This window comes from Prionailurus viverrinus, chromosome A1 (genome assembly GCF_022837055.1).
Source record: "Prionailurus viverrinus isolate Anna chromosome A1, UM_Priviv_1.0, whole genome shotgun sequence".
In the NCBI taxonomy this organism is placed as follows: Eukaryota; Metazoa; Chordata; class Mammalia; order Carnivora; family Felidae; genus Prionailurus; species Prionailurus viverrinus.
In genome coordinates this window covers 66,527,512-66,541,677 of record NC_062561.1, presented here as the reverse complement: position 1 = coordinate 66,541,677, position 14,166 = coordinate 66,527,512, and the positions used below count along the sequence as shown (strand labels likewise).

Below are 14,166 nucleotides of genomic sequence, written 5' to 3'. Positions count from 1 at the left end.
CCATTAGTCTCATTCATCTGAAACCTTCCTTTCCTTGGCTTCCAGATGAATACTTAGATCCTGCCCTTCCCTGAATAAAAATACCCTGTGACTTGTCATTGCCTATACGACTAGAGAAAGCCAACTGTTTGGCCTTCCTTTCAAAGCATAGACAGTTCAATTATGACCAATCTTACCTCCCAGTGCATACCAGCAAGTATCCTTTTTTTTTTTTCTTTTTTTTTCCAGTTTGGTTTCCTCACAGGTACCTGAGCACATCATGCCTGTTTGAACTCACAGTTCAAACTGTGAGTTTGAACTCCCAGTTTTCCAACCTGTCTCACCAAGTGCTTATTCACTTGAGCAAAGGCAAATTCATCTCTACTGGGATGAGTCCCATCTCTCAGGAACTTAGGTGAATCCTAAGCAGGGATAAGAAGAAGCTGGCTTGATGAAATGCACTTCCTCTAATCTTGTACCTTCAGTTTCTTACTAATTAACTATCCTCTGACCATTTTCCTGTGGTTTTTCCGTCCGCCCTTGTTATCTCTTTTGCCTATTTCTGGTGTCTGATATTGTCCTGCCTCCTTGCCTACTCTGTTGTCTTCTACTTTCTATTCTATTTTCTGTTCATACCTTCACAGGTTTTTCACCTGAATAGAGAACCACAGTGCTTCTCTGTCAGTGCTATCTCTGTGGACACGTCTCAACCCCTCAGATTTCCATGCTCTATCTAGTTTAATCCACACAATGCTAAGAGGTAAGTACTATAATCTCCAGTTTATTGATGAGAAAAGTGAGATTTTTGAAGGTTAATGTTCCCCAAGTACCACATAGATAATAAAAGATGAAGTCAGGATTCGAACTCATGCAGTGATTCAAAGACTATTGCTCTTAACTATGTTGTCTTCACTTAACCCAACTCGCACTTTGAAAATACCCATTTCATCTCTTTGGAAAATTATAATTTCCCAGGATCCAGTGGTACGGTTTTTATTTCTTTTATGTCTACCATATCCTTAGTCTGGATCTAAGCACCAAAAAGGCCTCTAATAAAAATATCTTCTTGAAGAGAATCAGATAGATTCAGGTGCTGAGCCATGTCATTGAGTCTTTAGGTGCTTTAATGGTCTAAACTTGCAGTGCCCAACACCAGAGATGCTAGCCATCTACAGTGATTAAAATGTAAATTACCTACAAATAAATGAAAAATTTAGCACCTCAGATACACTAACCATATTTTAGGTGCCCAATAGCTGCATGTGAGTAAATTTAAATTACGTAAAATTAAATAAAATAAAAACTCAGTTTTTCAGTCTCACTCGATACATTTCAAGTGCTCAACAGCCCATGTGGCTAGTGGCTACTATCTTAGACAATACAGACACAGACCATTTCCATCGTTGATGGAAGATTCTATTAGATAGTGCTGGCAATGTTCTATTTCCCCCAACATATCCCATCATCCTATGCAGCCAAAGACTAAGGATTACTTTCTAAACACTTAGTAAGAATTAATTTATGTAGTGGTTAAGAACCTGGGCTCTAAAGCCAAACCCTGGTATTGCAACTTACAAGTTATATGGCCTTGGATATGTCACTTAACTTATCTGGTCTCAGTTTTCCCTTCTGTACGATAGGGATCATAATATGAACTACTTCATAGGATTGTTTTAAGGATTAAAAGTATAAAGTGATTACAGTACTTCCTGGTTAAAGTAAGTGTCCAACTGCTGTTAGCTATTATTGCTATGGATGTAATGTTCTCTTGAATGAAAGCCAGAACCACAAAGATAGGTGAATAAAGTTTCTTACAACTCTCTCATAGTTTTAGAAGTTGGATACTATGATTGTAATTAAGTAGCAAGACACATTTAAACATTCTCTCATGGCCAACTTCAGGAAATATATATCTGGATTTTCAGTCAATAAAGGTAGTATTAGGCACATGTTAAATTGGATCACCAAAAATTTGCCAAATATTTTATTCAATCAACACAGTGATTCAATAAAAAATACAACCAGGCCGATTAACGAAGGGACATGTGTATTTCACTTTGTAGAATTACCTTTCAGAGGTCAGGTCCTGTGCCTGATCTGAACCCTCAAAATGCACTGTGTATTAGTATTTGTAGAATTAGTCCTAACATTCTTAGGACTAATGACAATTTCAGTTCTCCCATCTGGTTGGGTATTGCACATAGGTTTTGGATGATGGAATATGTTTCTACGACTATGTTAACACAGAAGAGTTTGAAACACTAAGCTGTTTTAAAAATAAGGAACTAGGGGCTCCTGGGTGGTTCAGTCAGTTAAGTGTCCGACTTCGGCTCAGGCCATGATCTCGCGGTCCATGAGTTCAGGCCCCACATTGGGCTCTGTGCTGACTGCTTAGAGCCTGGAGCCTGTTTCGGATTCTGTGTCTTCCTCTCTCTCTGACCCTCCCCCATTCATGCTCTGTCTCTCTCTGTCTCAAAAATAAACGTTAAAAAAAATTTAAAAAAAAATAAAAATAAGGAACTAATGTAACAATAATCGAGAACACTGAATTTGGAAAACCATGGAGACACATGCATAAGTGATAATATCAAGAACTCCCAACAGCCTTCACCAGTTGATGGTTGTGGATTTTGAGAATACTTTTCCTATTGAAGTCAATGAATTATCTTCTGGAACTATGGTCCTGCTACCCTGGGAGAAAAGACTTCAAGCTGGCATGTAACTACCAGAGAGATAGATGTAGGGCTGAGATAGGGCAGGGTCACTTACTGATTGAGTCAATCTGAAAACCACATCAGCTCTGGCAATCACTGCTACATCCCGAAGTCTCTCACATCTACTAACTTATTCATGCCATCCAATAGTATTCTCAGGCCTCTCATTACATTACTCTAATTGCTCTATTTCCTAAGTATTGAGATTTTAGTAGTGAATACTGACTGACTTTGTTGGCATTTAATTATCAGTGTTATCTTTCTAGAAGATCCTGCACCTTAAAGAATAAAAATGTGATGCAGATAGATACATCCCTTCTTGGTGTAATGTCATATATTCAATGACTTATTTTCATTTCTTTTTGTAATTTTCACTTCTTCTGAGGTTATAATAAAGAACATTCTTAGCGTAGCAAATTATTTAAATCCATGCAGAGAAAAAAATCGAGGACATATCTTTTTTTATGTGGGATTTATATATAAGCTGTTATTTGAAGGACAAGGAATATTTCATGCTCTATTTTAATTTAAATTCTCTCCTGGCCACCTTACCAAGTATCTGTAGGCATGATATTTTTAAATGAATTATAAGCTCAAAGTTTTCATATATCATGAAGGTTCTCAAAGTTTAAATTACTCCCAAGGACATTTATATCCATTTCCCTTTTAGAGTGACCAATGAAAACATGCCTTTACCCATCAGAATAATTCATGGGGCCATCTCTTCTAACCTGGCTTCCACCCCTGGCTCCTTGGAGGGTTGTTCATAATAAACAAACCACAAAGACAACATGATGAAGATAATAAGATTCTAAAAGTCTCTATAATTGTTAAGGAAACAAGCCTGAGGAAAATTAAAGCTAGTTTCAAAAATGACTCAAACATAAAGACATGATCAGCAGTTCTGCTCTTGAGATAATCGTGAATTAAAGGAGCTTTTAATGCAATTGGAAGATATAGATAGATATATAGATAGATGATAAGTAGATATGTAATTATTCACATATACATATGTGTAAATGTGACATTTAGGGGAAAAGAAATCTAAGTACCCTCATTAACACTACTATTATTAAGACATTTTAACATAGCATTGCAATATCACACAAGCATTTATTATTTGGGTTAAAACGAAGATTTTCACTTCAGCTAGTAATCAGGATTTTAACAGTGACCTAAATGTCTCAGAAGGTAAACCACTCCTTTATTCTATTAAATCAGTCACCTCATGAAGGACTTTTTGGTTACGGTAGCCCTGGGACTTGTTATAAGTTTGTTATTTGTGAATAGCCACGTAGTTTAATGCTTTAACAACCACATATTTAGCTCCATTTATATTTCTTATGTTTTAGTTTCTTCAATTTCTTCTAGTTCAATTTCTAGTTCTAGTTTCTTCTTCTAGTTCAATTTCTTCTACCTCATGCTCCTCTTATTTCCTGGAATTGAAATTGCTAAGAAAGTCATCAGGTTAATGTTTAGAGTGTTGAATTTTACCTGGGATCCTGGGTCTTTTGGAATCTATTTAATTCCATTCTGAGGAATCATCAAATGTTTTCTCTTGGGATGCCAAAAGCCAGACATCCTGTGTTTTAGCTCAAAGCTGAGACATAACCGTGAAAACTAGCAAAATTTATTAAAATCAGATGTCAATCATTACAAACAAAGTCCTTTGGATATAATTATCAAATTAAACCACTTATGCATAGAAAACACTGAAATTGAAGTGTAAATTAGAAGCAAAATCCCCAATACAAAGGCAATTCTCATCATCTGTGGTATGGTCTGCTTTCTCCTGGTAAACTAAATCCTTCTGTTGCTGGTTCTCATAGGAATTGGAGAGCTTAATAAGAGATATTTCAGTGAACTTCCTATTATAAATGGAGTATCTTACATCCTAGAGAATATTAGACTTGCAAAAATAGTTATGCCTTGTTATAGGCCATTGGTTGGTGTCATATTATATACCACCATGGATTCCAACATGAAAGTCTAGTTCAGAATATCATATTTGCAGTCATCAGTAATTATGAATTGTATAGAAGTCGAGTATGTGGGAAGTGGGATAGATATATGTACAAGAGGAAACTGTACAAATACGTACAGAGGCACTGGAGGCAAAGGAAATACACATGCACCTTGAATGACTACTTGTCTACTGCACCAAATAATTTTAGGACTGATGTGCTTTGCCTGCTTTGATCCGTGAGAAAATTTGCCTGATGCAGAACAGAAACTGCAGTCCCATGAATCCTTTGAGTTTTTGCCTCAAGATGAACATTAGTGAGTGTTCAGAGGTTAAGAAACGCCTGCCGCAGTGTTTGTCGAATAGCCTCATACAAGATAGCACCATCAAGGCATTAACCCTATTGCACCACATAAAAACACTTTCACATATGCAGAGTTCAGAAGTAAACCATTTTCTAAACGTAGGAAATTGATAACAAATGCAGCTCGTGAAAGGCTGCTGGGTACCAGCCAAGTGTTTTCTTTCTTGCTTTCTTCTTCTCTCTTTTTTTTTTTCTCACTGAGGAGTTAGTACTGCTTGTGGATTCTGCCAGCATCACAGAGAGAATACAACATATGATAAATGTCCATGAGAAATGAGAAATATTGAATCAATGACTATAAAAGGAAGGCAGGAGCTGGGTGGGGTTAGATTTCAACTGAGAAAATCAAGTGGGTTTTTTTTTTTTTAATATCCCTCTTGCTGCTTTTAGGAATGCACATGAGCAAAAGCAAGTTCTGTAGGTAATGGTGAGATCAGATTCTAAAATAATTGCTTTGGCTTTTGTTCCTCAATTTAAGAGTTGTGTTTCTAGACTGTATTTGCAACCAAGCTCTTGTCTTATACAAAGTGGAGACCAAGATACCTTGAAGCTTGCTGCTAAATACAATTCTTAAATTTTTTCTTTTTCTTTGGTTGAAAGGAAATGATTTTCTATGTTTAGGGTCTAGGGGGTTTTAAAACATGGCATTTCAGGATCTATCAGCTAGAGTCCTATCATATTTACTATGGAATTCTTTGTGACTAAAAATTTGTCAGATTTATATTATAGAATTTCACGTCGAAGAAAGTCTTTGAAAGAGGAGCATCTTATACAAATGCTTGAAACGGTGCCCTGTGTTTATTTTATATCCTGCTGAAATGCAACATCACACAGTGCTGTGTATTTTATAAAAAGAGAATCCAAGTTTATTTACTAGAAACAATAAATGTTTTTCTAGCAACATTTCCCCCAAAGTTGCGAATCTACAAAATACCTTGCAGATAAACAACTCTTTCAGGTCCTAAGAAAGTAATTTGTACACCAAAGTAGCCATTTATTACATGACACTAGTCATTTGACCGACCTAACACAGCTTCCTTGCGGCTGGCTCTAATTTACAACTTGATAGCAGCTGTCACAATGAAGGAACCAGGTTCATTATCTGATTTGTTTCTGCCATCCCTGCACTCACGAGTCCATTAACATCAGGGATATGTGTTTTTTAAATTACTGAATTAGTCATACTTCCATTAAAAGAGTAGACTTACAAAGTAAAATAGAACAGCCTCTTACTGCATTCCCTTCCATTTCTCTGTCTAGTTGTTTCCATTTATTCCATCAGAGAACATACAGTGAGCCATATTCTCAGCAGGCAGGGTCTCATCTGCTCTAGCCTCATGCATAAACCAGAACAAGGTCCATACCAGCTACTTAGTAAACATCTGTTGTATTAATGAATCTCAGAAGATGAATGGATAATACCCACTGCAGGGTCTCTAGGCCAGGCACAGGTGTAGTGCCCACCTTGCACTCCATGTTTGATGCTCTCATGCCAGTTTGCTGTCTTTAGGATGCCTTACACTTAATAACTGGCTAGTTGGAAAGGAAAAAGAAAGCCCAGGAAGTTTGATATCACTGGATTGTCTGGACTATAAGTGCTCAAGACCTAAACTAAAAATCAAGCTGCTTTGCTGGCTTTTCCCTTCCTCCCTCCCTCCCTTTCTTCCTACTGTCCATCCATCCTTCCTTCCTCTCGCTCTGTCTCTTCCTTCCTCCCTCCCTCCCTTCCTTCCTTCTTTCCTTCCTTTCTCCCTCTCTATTCCTTCCTTCCTTCCTTCCTTCCTTCCTTCCTTCCTTCCTTCCTTCCTTTTCTCCTCTTCCGTCTTCTCCTTTTTACATTGGAGAGTATCTATATATTAGGGACCCAAACTTCTCTTTACAAAAATTAACACAAATTCTCTGAATCTTCTCAGTTCAAGTCAGTGACAGTGGTAGTGATGAGACTTGATCACAAATTGTTTAGAAAATAAATCAAATAAATATTTATCAATCACTGACTGATCATACCAGACTATTGAAACTGTCATAGGCTACTTGTAAATATTTGGGGCCCATACAGTATTCACCAATTCTGTATGTTACAGCTATTCAACATCAATTATGTCTGACAACACTAATTCAATACTGTCTTCTTTACTATTTTATTCTATATTTACCAAGGTACAGCTTCCCCAACACCCTAGACTAGATTAAGTCCCCTACTGAGTAGAAACTTCTCATCCTGTGCTTCCAGTTTCCTAACACTTTATCATAGTTGATTATAACTAATGTTAACTACATTAAGTTCCCCTAGCATAAAAAAAAAGCATGTATCTAGCTTATTCAATATATCAGGCATTGAATTAATAGGTTAAGATCATTAGAGTCTTACTAACTGGGATAGTCTAAATTATTAGGGTGCATTGTTGGGACACAAACATCTTCAGTTCTCACTTTTATGGAACTATAGTGATAAGTTTCTCTTATACTTGCAGTAATAAACATCCTCTACTATTTCAGTGATAAAAAATGTTACAAACAGCATTTTTGCCTTTGATCTTATCAGCACTTTTGTCCCCCCACACACCCTTGTTTTCTTTCTCCATTTTTTACAGTCTATTAAGTCTTCGAAGGTACCAGATGTTTGGAGGAGGCTGTCCCACATATCCTAGATTTGAAATTATATGCAAGATTTATTGCAGCTACAAAAATAAAATTTCAGCCTTAACTTTTGTGCTCATGAGCTAGGTGTAATCTGCAACACGGCCCCTTGTCAAATAGAATAGCTCTAATCCATGGAGGGTTGGTATCAATGCCAAAGACTCAAAATAACCGCAGGGTATTACTGAAAACGAATTCTGCCCACAAACTGTTTCCTTTTAGGAAATTTTAATTTACATAATAAACATTTTCCGAGAAAAGGCCTTTGCACACAGGCAACACTCAAAGGCTAGGCTGGAATAAGCTGAGCATGAATTTAAAAATTTTTTTTTAACGTTTATTTATTTTTGAGACAGAGAGAGACAGAGCATGAACAGGGGAGGGGCAGAGAGAGAGGGAGACACAGAATCTGAAACAGGCTCCAGGCTCTGAGCTGTCAGCACAGAGCCCAACACGGGGCTTGAACTCACGGACCGTGAGATCATGACCTGAGCTGAAGTCAGATGCTTAACCGACCGAGCCACCCAGGCGCCCCAAGCTGAGCATGAATTTAGAGCAACACCTGGGGTAAGTGCCTAAGCCGTGCCTGTCAATGCCTCAAATGACGTCTCTTTCTTCCTGCATGGTTCCTAGGAGTGAGAGCAGAGCGGACTGCAAACCACTCTTATGTTTCCCCAGGTCCTGCTTACATCAGGAAAACAACAGAAATGCATCCTGAGTAGACTCTTGATTTTTTTTTTTTTAGGATTGCAAAAAAATGAAAATTAAACAACTATGGAACTTCAGAAGTGAACGGAATACCATTGGGTTTTTTAGCTGAACACTTAGAACATTTTATTTTGTCAGTGAAATACCTTTTTACTGACAAATCCACACAACAACTGAATTCAAAATAAATACAATTCACTTATTTTTTGAGAGAAAGAGAGAGAGCACAAGCGGGTGAGGGGGAGAGATAGAATCTTAAGCAAGCTCCACACTCAGTGCAGAGCCTGATGACGGGCTCGAACGCACGACCCTGGGATCATGACTTGGGCCGAAATCAAGAGTTGGAGGCTCAACCGACCGAGCCACCCAGGCGCCCCATAACTCACTTTCAATTAATTTGTGACATAGCAAAGATCATGAGAATGTATCACCGGTTCAATTCTTGTCTTTATTGACCATCGATTGCATCCATTGTTAGCATTTTAGATGAGGACATAAAAAAAAAACAACAACACATAAAAATGTACAGACTGGGGCATGAATGCAGCAGATAGAGATGTCATGTGACTGACAGCAACAGGAGTGGAGGAACTGATGGAAAGATGTTAGAAGCCCAAGGGTGATGGGCTACAGATGCCAACCAGAGAAAGGGCTTTCTATGTAATTACTGTTGGATTATTGATTTGCTCACTGGCCTTCCCTGCTGCATTCATGAAGCCTATGACACTGTCATCTCGGATGCATATGTGGAAAACACAGGTGGCACATTTGCCTGATTTCTGTGACAAGTTTGTGAACTTCACATTGGGACAAGTATTAGCAAGAACACATTTTGCTCCAAAATGTATGTTGGTGGTCAGTTCTCGGTGCCATAGCAGAGCCAGAGGAAAGAAAAAAGAAGAATTTTCTCACTGATATCCAAGACTAATAAAAAATGAGATATAGAAACAAAGGGTATGAAATATATTAATGTAGGACTAACCACCAGGCTCTCTTTTAGTTATAGTACATCCAACACATGGTGGGTTCAAATCTGGGTTTTTAAATCAAACGGTTTTCCAGACATTCAATTTCACATCTAATTGGCATCCAGGAAAGCCAACTGATTGAAGGTATGATGTTAAAATAGCCAACCAGCACTGAGGAGAAAAAGCCAATAAGGAAGTCACTGTTGCTCTTCTAAATTAAAAGCCTTATAGTCTCATTCTTAATCATGTCCTGCTCTAAGTAACAAAATCCACATGTCCACCTTCCTCAATAAGGTGCAGGCTGAGCAAAGACTATTTAACTGTGCTATAAATTAGGGTAGTTTCAACCAAAAAGTATGAATAATCTATATGACTCAAAGTGATGGCAATGAGGTTTAATCTGGTTTTAAAATGTGGCAATATTTTTAGATTTCTTGATGAGAGTACTTTTTAATTAGCATTATTTGGAGAGTGTCTCTGCCAAAATTAATCTAAATTCATATTTTAGAAGATCAAGTTATTCTTATTACCTTTCTAAAAAATTCATACTCCCATCCAAAATCTTAGCAAAGAATCATATCATTTCTGAGTTAGAAGGGTACTTTAATGATTAAACTTTTCAAACACTTCCTCATTTTTCAAATAAAGTAACCCAAGATCATGCAGACAGATTCTGTACTCCCACTAAAGGAAGAGAGAACAGTATTTCAATTTATTCTCCCTGAAATGATTTCTGGGATTTTGTTGGATGAGTTCCATTGGAATCTACCCACTCTAAAATTTACTCTTTTTTTGCTTAAAACTTCCAAACCATTTTCCCTGGCCTTCCTAAGCATAACAGCATGTTAGCCGGTGGGTTTCACTGCCAAAGGGCAATGCTTGCAACCGAATCCCGTCTTTTGCACGATGAGCTTAGGTTTCGCCACATTCCAACCCATCTTAGATCTTTTTCCTACCCTACCCCAAACTTAGATGTCAGAAGACTTCATGCGTGCCTTCTGGTTTAGAGGTATGCATAAATGATGAAGGCCCCCAGAAGCTAAGGAATTGCCCTGTGATGTGCACCACTCTGTCCGTCACCATGCAATTGCAGTAAATGCAATCGAAAGTACTTTTATTTGAAGGGCTTTTGTCAGAGGGGGAGAAAACACATTCACTCTTTCAAGGCCTGTGTGTTTTCCTGGGAGAAGCCTGCCTGTAAAATTTGTCCTTTTATCCTTGGATAGCAATTTGGGAAATATCTTTTGGCAGTGCACTTCACCCTGAGCGATTCCTGCAACCCAAGACCAGAGCCACGACTCACAGACTGTCCCTGCGTCTCCCCCACTTTCCATCGTACCTTCTAAAGACAGGAAGGCTGTCTCACGTTGAGGGCTTGAAGCCCCCTTCTCCACAGCACGAGGAAGAAGATTTGCATATTTCGGCAAAAATACCACGCTATTTTCATCATGGATGTCCAAGGAAGGAGTGTTTTACTAGTATCTGTGACTATGTTGAGGGACTAGAAATAAGAACTAGTCCTGAGGATTTTCTTTTTAAGGAGATATTTTCCCCCCTTTCCACAGGAACTCCCAGAAACTCGACAAGAGTACTTTTTATCCTTGTCAGAGAGATCAGCTAATTCAACAACGCTCGCTTGTACAATCTTTACCAGGACTGTCCCTCACAAACATACCAGGGTACCCTGTTTTTCAGGATTTAAAAAAGAAGGAGAAAAATGTCACCTTTATAATTTGCTAGCAGCTGCTTTCTGTTTTTGTTTTTGCACTTAATCCTCTTTTGCATTTAAATCATCACAACGGCAGACTTGCCCATGGGGCCCCACAACCTCTGGCTGGTGATCTATGTCTCTGTAATCTAGGGCATGGATCCGTCTAAACGCTCCTTACCTATAAACAGATTCCATTCAGTGTCGAGATCAGCCTGATTGGCCAGGCAGCCCTTCATGACGTTCAGGCAATAGTTGTTGCAGGGCCTCACGGTGACAAGTCCCCGGCAGTATGGGCAGTACAGCATCTTCATGAGAGCTCGGATGCAGCCCGGGGTGGGGCTGACCTGCAGATTTATTGACAAGAAAAAAGAAAATCAGAAATAAGAAGGATGAGAGGGAGGAAATTAAAAGAGGTAACTCATTTTCTCCTTGAAAAAAAAAAAACAAAACAAAAACAAAACGGAGAAATGGCTCTCAAAACCTCCAGCAAGTGGAGCAAAGCAACTATTAGAATCTTAACCCTTTGGGGGCGCCTGGGTGGCGCAGTCGGTTAAGCGTCCGACTTCAGCCAGGTCACGATCTCGCAGTCCGTGAGTTCGAGCCCCGCGTCAGGCTCTGGGCTGATGGCTCGGAGCCTGGAGCCTGTTTCCGACTCTGTGTCTCCCTCTCTCTCTGACCCTCCCCCGTTCATGCTCTGTCTCTCTCTGTCCCAAAAATAAATAAACGTTGAAAAAAAAATTTAAAAAAAAAAAAAAAAAAAAAAAAAAAAGAATCTTAACCCTTTGTTATACGTGAGCTCGAAGCCAGTCCACTCCTGTCAAATACTTGGTCGATAGCATAATAATCGATTTTCATCAAATGTCCCCATCAACATTTTGGTATCTATGTCATCGTAATTCAGCCCTAGAACCTGGACACCATTTCATCGCAATAGAACGTGACATGAGATAATGCACGTGAAAGCAATTTGCCAAGTTAAAGGCTCCATAAAAATGTAGGTACGATTAAAGTTTAATGTGACACCTTTAGAAAATTTTCCAACTGGTTATTTGACCCTGTTTCTAAAGGAGGTTGGCAGATACACTTCCTTTGTACCTAACTTTTTAAAAAGGATCGATATCAACCTGTCTGGCATTTCTAAGATCCAGGCTTGCTTAGAAGCAATGGAACTGCCAAGGCAATATCTTCAGGCATTTGAAGCTTTGCAGTTCTGGGAACTTTGTGGAAAATGGACCCCGGTGTTGAATGTAAGGAGAAATCCTTGCAGTAATTCAACTAATGATGGAGTGGCATTTGCCTCGAATAAGAAAAGCTGAGGTTCTTCTGAGTCCATCGGTTCTAAATCACTAAAATCTCTTTTGGACTCATTGAAAATTCTAATTTGACTTCAAGAAGAAAGACTATTTAAAACAGTATGAACCAACAACAGGAAAAAAAATACAGAAAACTCTTTTTTTATGACTAGACACAAAATTATTATATTTATTTGGCTGATTCCACCTAATTTTGGTGTTTTTGTCAAATAGCCATATGGTGCTGTTCTTGTGTTCCAGACATGAGAACAAGTCTAACTTGTATCATTTGGATCTCGTGGAGACTTAACAGTCTGATGACACAGAGCTGGGCCCACAGGTGACATTACGTGTCAAGGACATTTAGATATTGACAAAGCGTAACATCAATGTAAAGGTGTACCAATAAAGGGTAGTTCTGCATAAATAGGTACTTTCCACTACTCTGCCTGATCTCCGTCATTTCATCGTTTGCCTAGAAACCGCATTTGAATTTTGTTTTGTTTTGTTTTGATTTCTTTATTTTTTACTGCAGTATTATCTGACACACAATGTCACATTAGTTTCAGGTGTCCAACACTGTGATTCAACCTCTCTGTATGTTATGTTGTGCTCAGCATTGGTGTAGTTTCCATCTGTCACCACACAACAGTATTATAGTACCACTGACTATATTCCCTGAGCTGTACTTCATCCCTGTGACTTGCTGGTTCCCTAACTAGAGGCCTGTGCCTCCCTCTCCCCTTCAGGGATACTGCCCATTCTCCCCCCTCTTCCTTCTGGCAACCATTTGTTCTCTGTAATTACAGGTCTGATTCTGCTTTTTGTTTGTTTGTTTATTCATTTGTTTTGTTTTTTTTAGATTCCACATATGAGTGACATCATAGGGTATTTGTCTTCCTACGCGTTTGCGGTTTTTAACGCGAGGCTTCGTTTTGTTGGTAACATTTTCTTACTTTTACGACATATACTGACAAAATCCTTAATCCGTTGTTTCAGAAAATGAAGCTACTTACTATTTATTTATTTATTTACTTAGGCGCTGAAGATTCTGGTTGTTCTTTTGAACATGTTTGCATTTTATTTCCAAAATGTTATACAAGTTTTCAAACATACAGAAAAGTTGAAAGACTGTTATAATGTACAATACCCTCGCTCCTAGGTCCCCATTTAACATTTTCCTATACTTACTTTTTCGAATATCCACCCATCCTTCTATCTATCCATTAATCACCTTACTTTTTATGCATTCAAAGTAATATCCTTTTGGTTTTTACTTTTCCTGGTAGTTTAATGTTGGCTTTAATAAAACAGAATTAACAAGATCAGCAATAGAAAGTTAGTGTATTAAGTACTTCAAATCAAATAAGTGAAGTAAAATATAACTGGCCTTACTTTATAAAGATATTTAGAGAATGGTTTAATATCCATGACTTTTAAAATTTATTTTCCAACAGCAAAAGAAAACAAAAAAAAGATACCAAAATTGAGGAGTTTGGTGATTTGAAAAAAATTTTTTTTAACATTTATTTATTATTGACAGAGTGCAAGTTGGGGAGGGGTAGAGAGAGCAGCACACAGAATCCAAAGCAGGCTCCAGGCTCTGAGCTGTCAGCATAGACCCTGACCTGGGGCTTGAACCCATGAACTGGGAGATCATAACCTGAGCTGAAGTTGGACACTTAGCTGACTCAGCCACCCAGGTGCCCTGGGGAGCCTGGTGACTTTTAACTTGAGAGCACATTGGTGTCACAGTATCACCCTCTCCAGATAGGCTATTTTGTGAATATGGCAAATTTTATCCACAACGGAGCAATATTGTCTTAA

General features: G+C 38.3%; 1 protein-coding gene across 1 annotated transcript in view; it reads right to left on the bottom strand.

Moving 5' to 3' along the window:
• GPC6 (glypican 6) overlaps positions 1-14,166 on the bottom strand; it is a 1,113,495-nt gene that overhangs the window by 344,398 nt on the left and 754,931 nt on the right. The window contains exon 4 of the mRNA XM_047873699.1: positions 11,226-11,391. Coding sequence (XP_047729655.1) covers positions 11,226-11,391 — 166 coding nt within the window. The remainder of the gene's footprint in view (positions 1-11,225; positions 11,392-14,166) is intronic.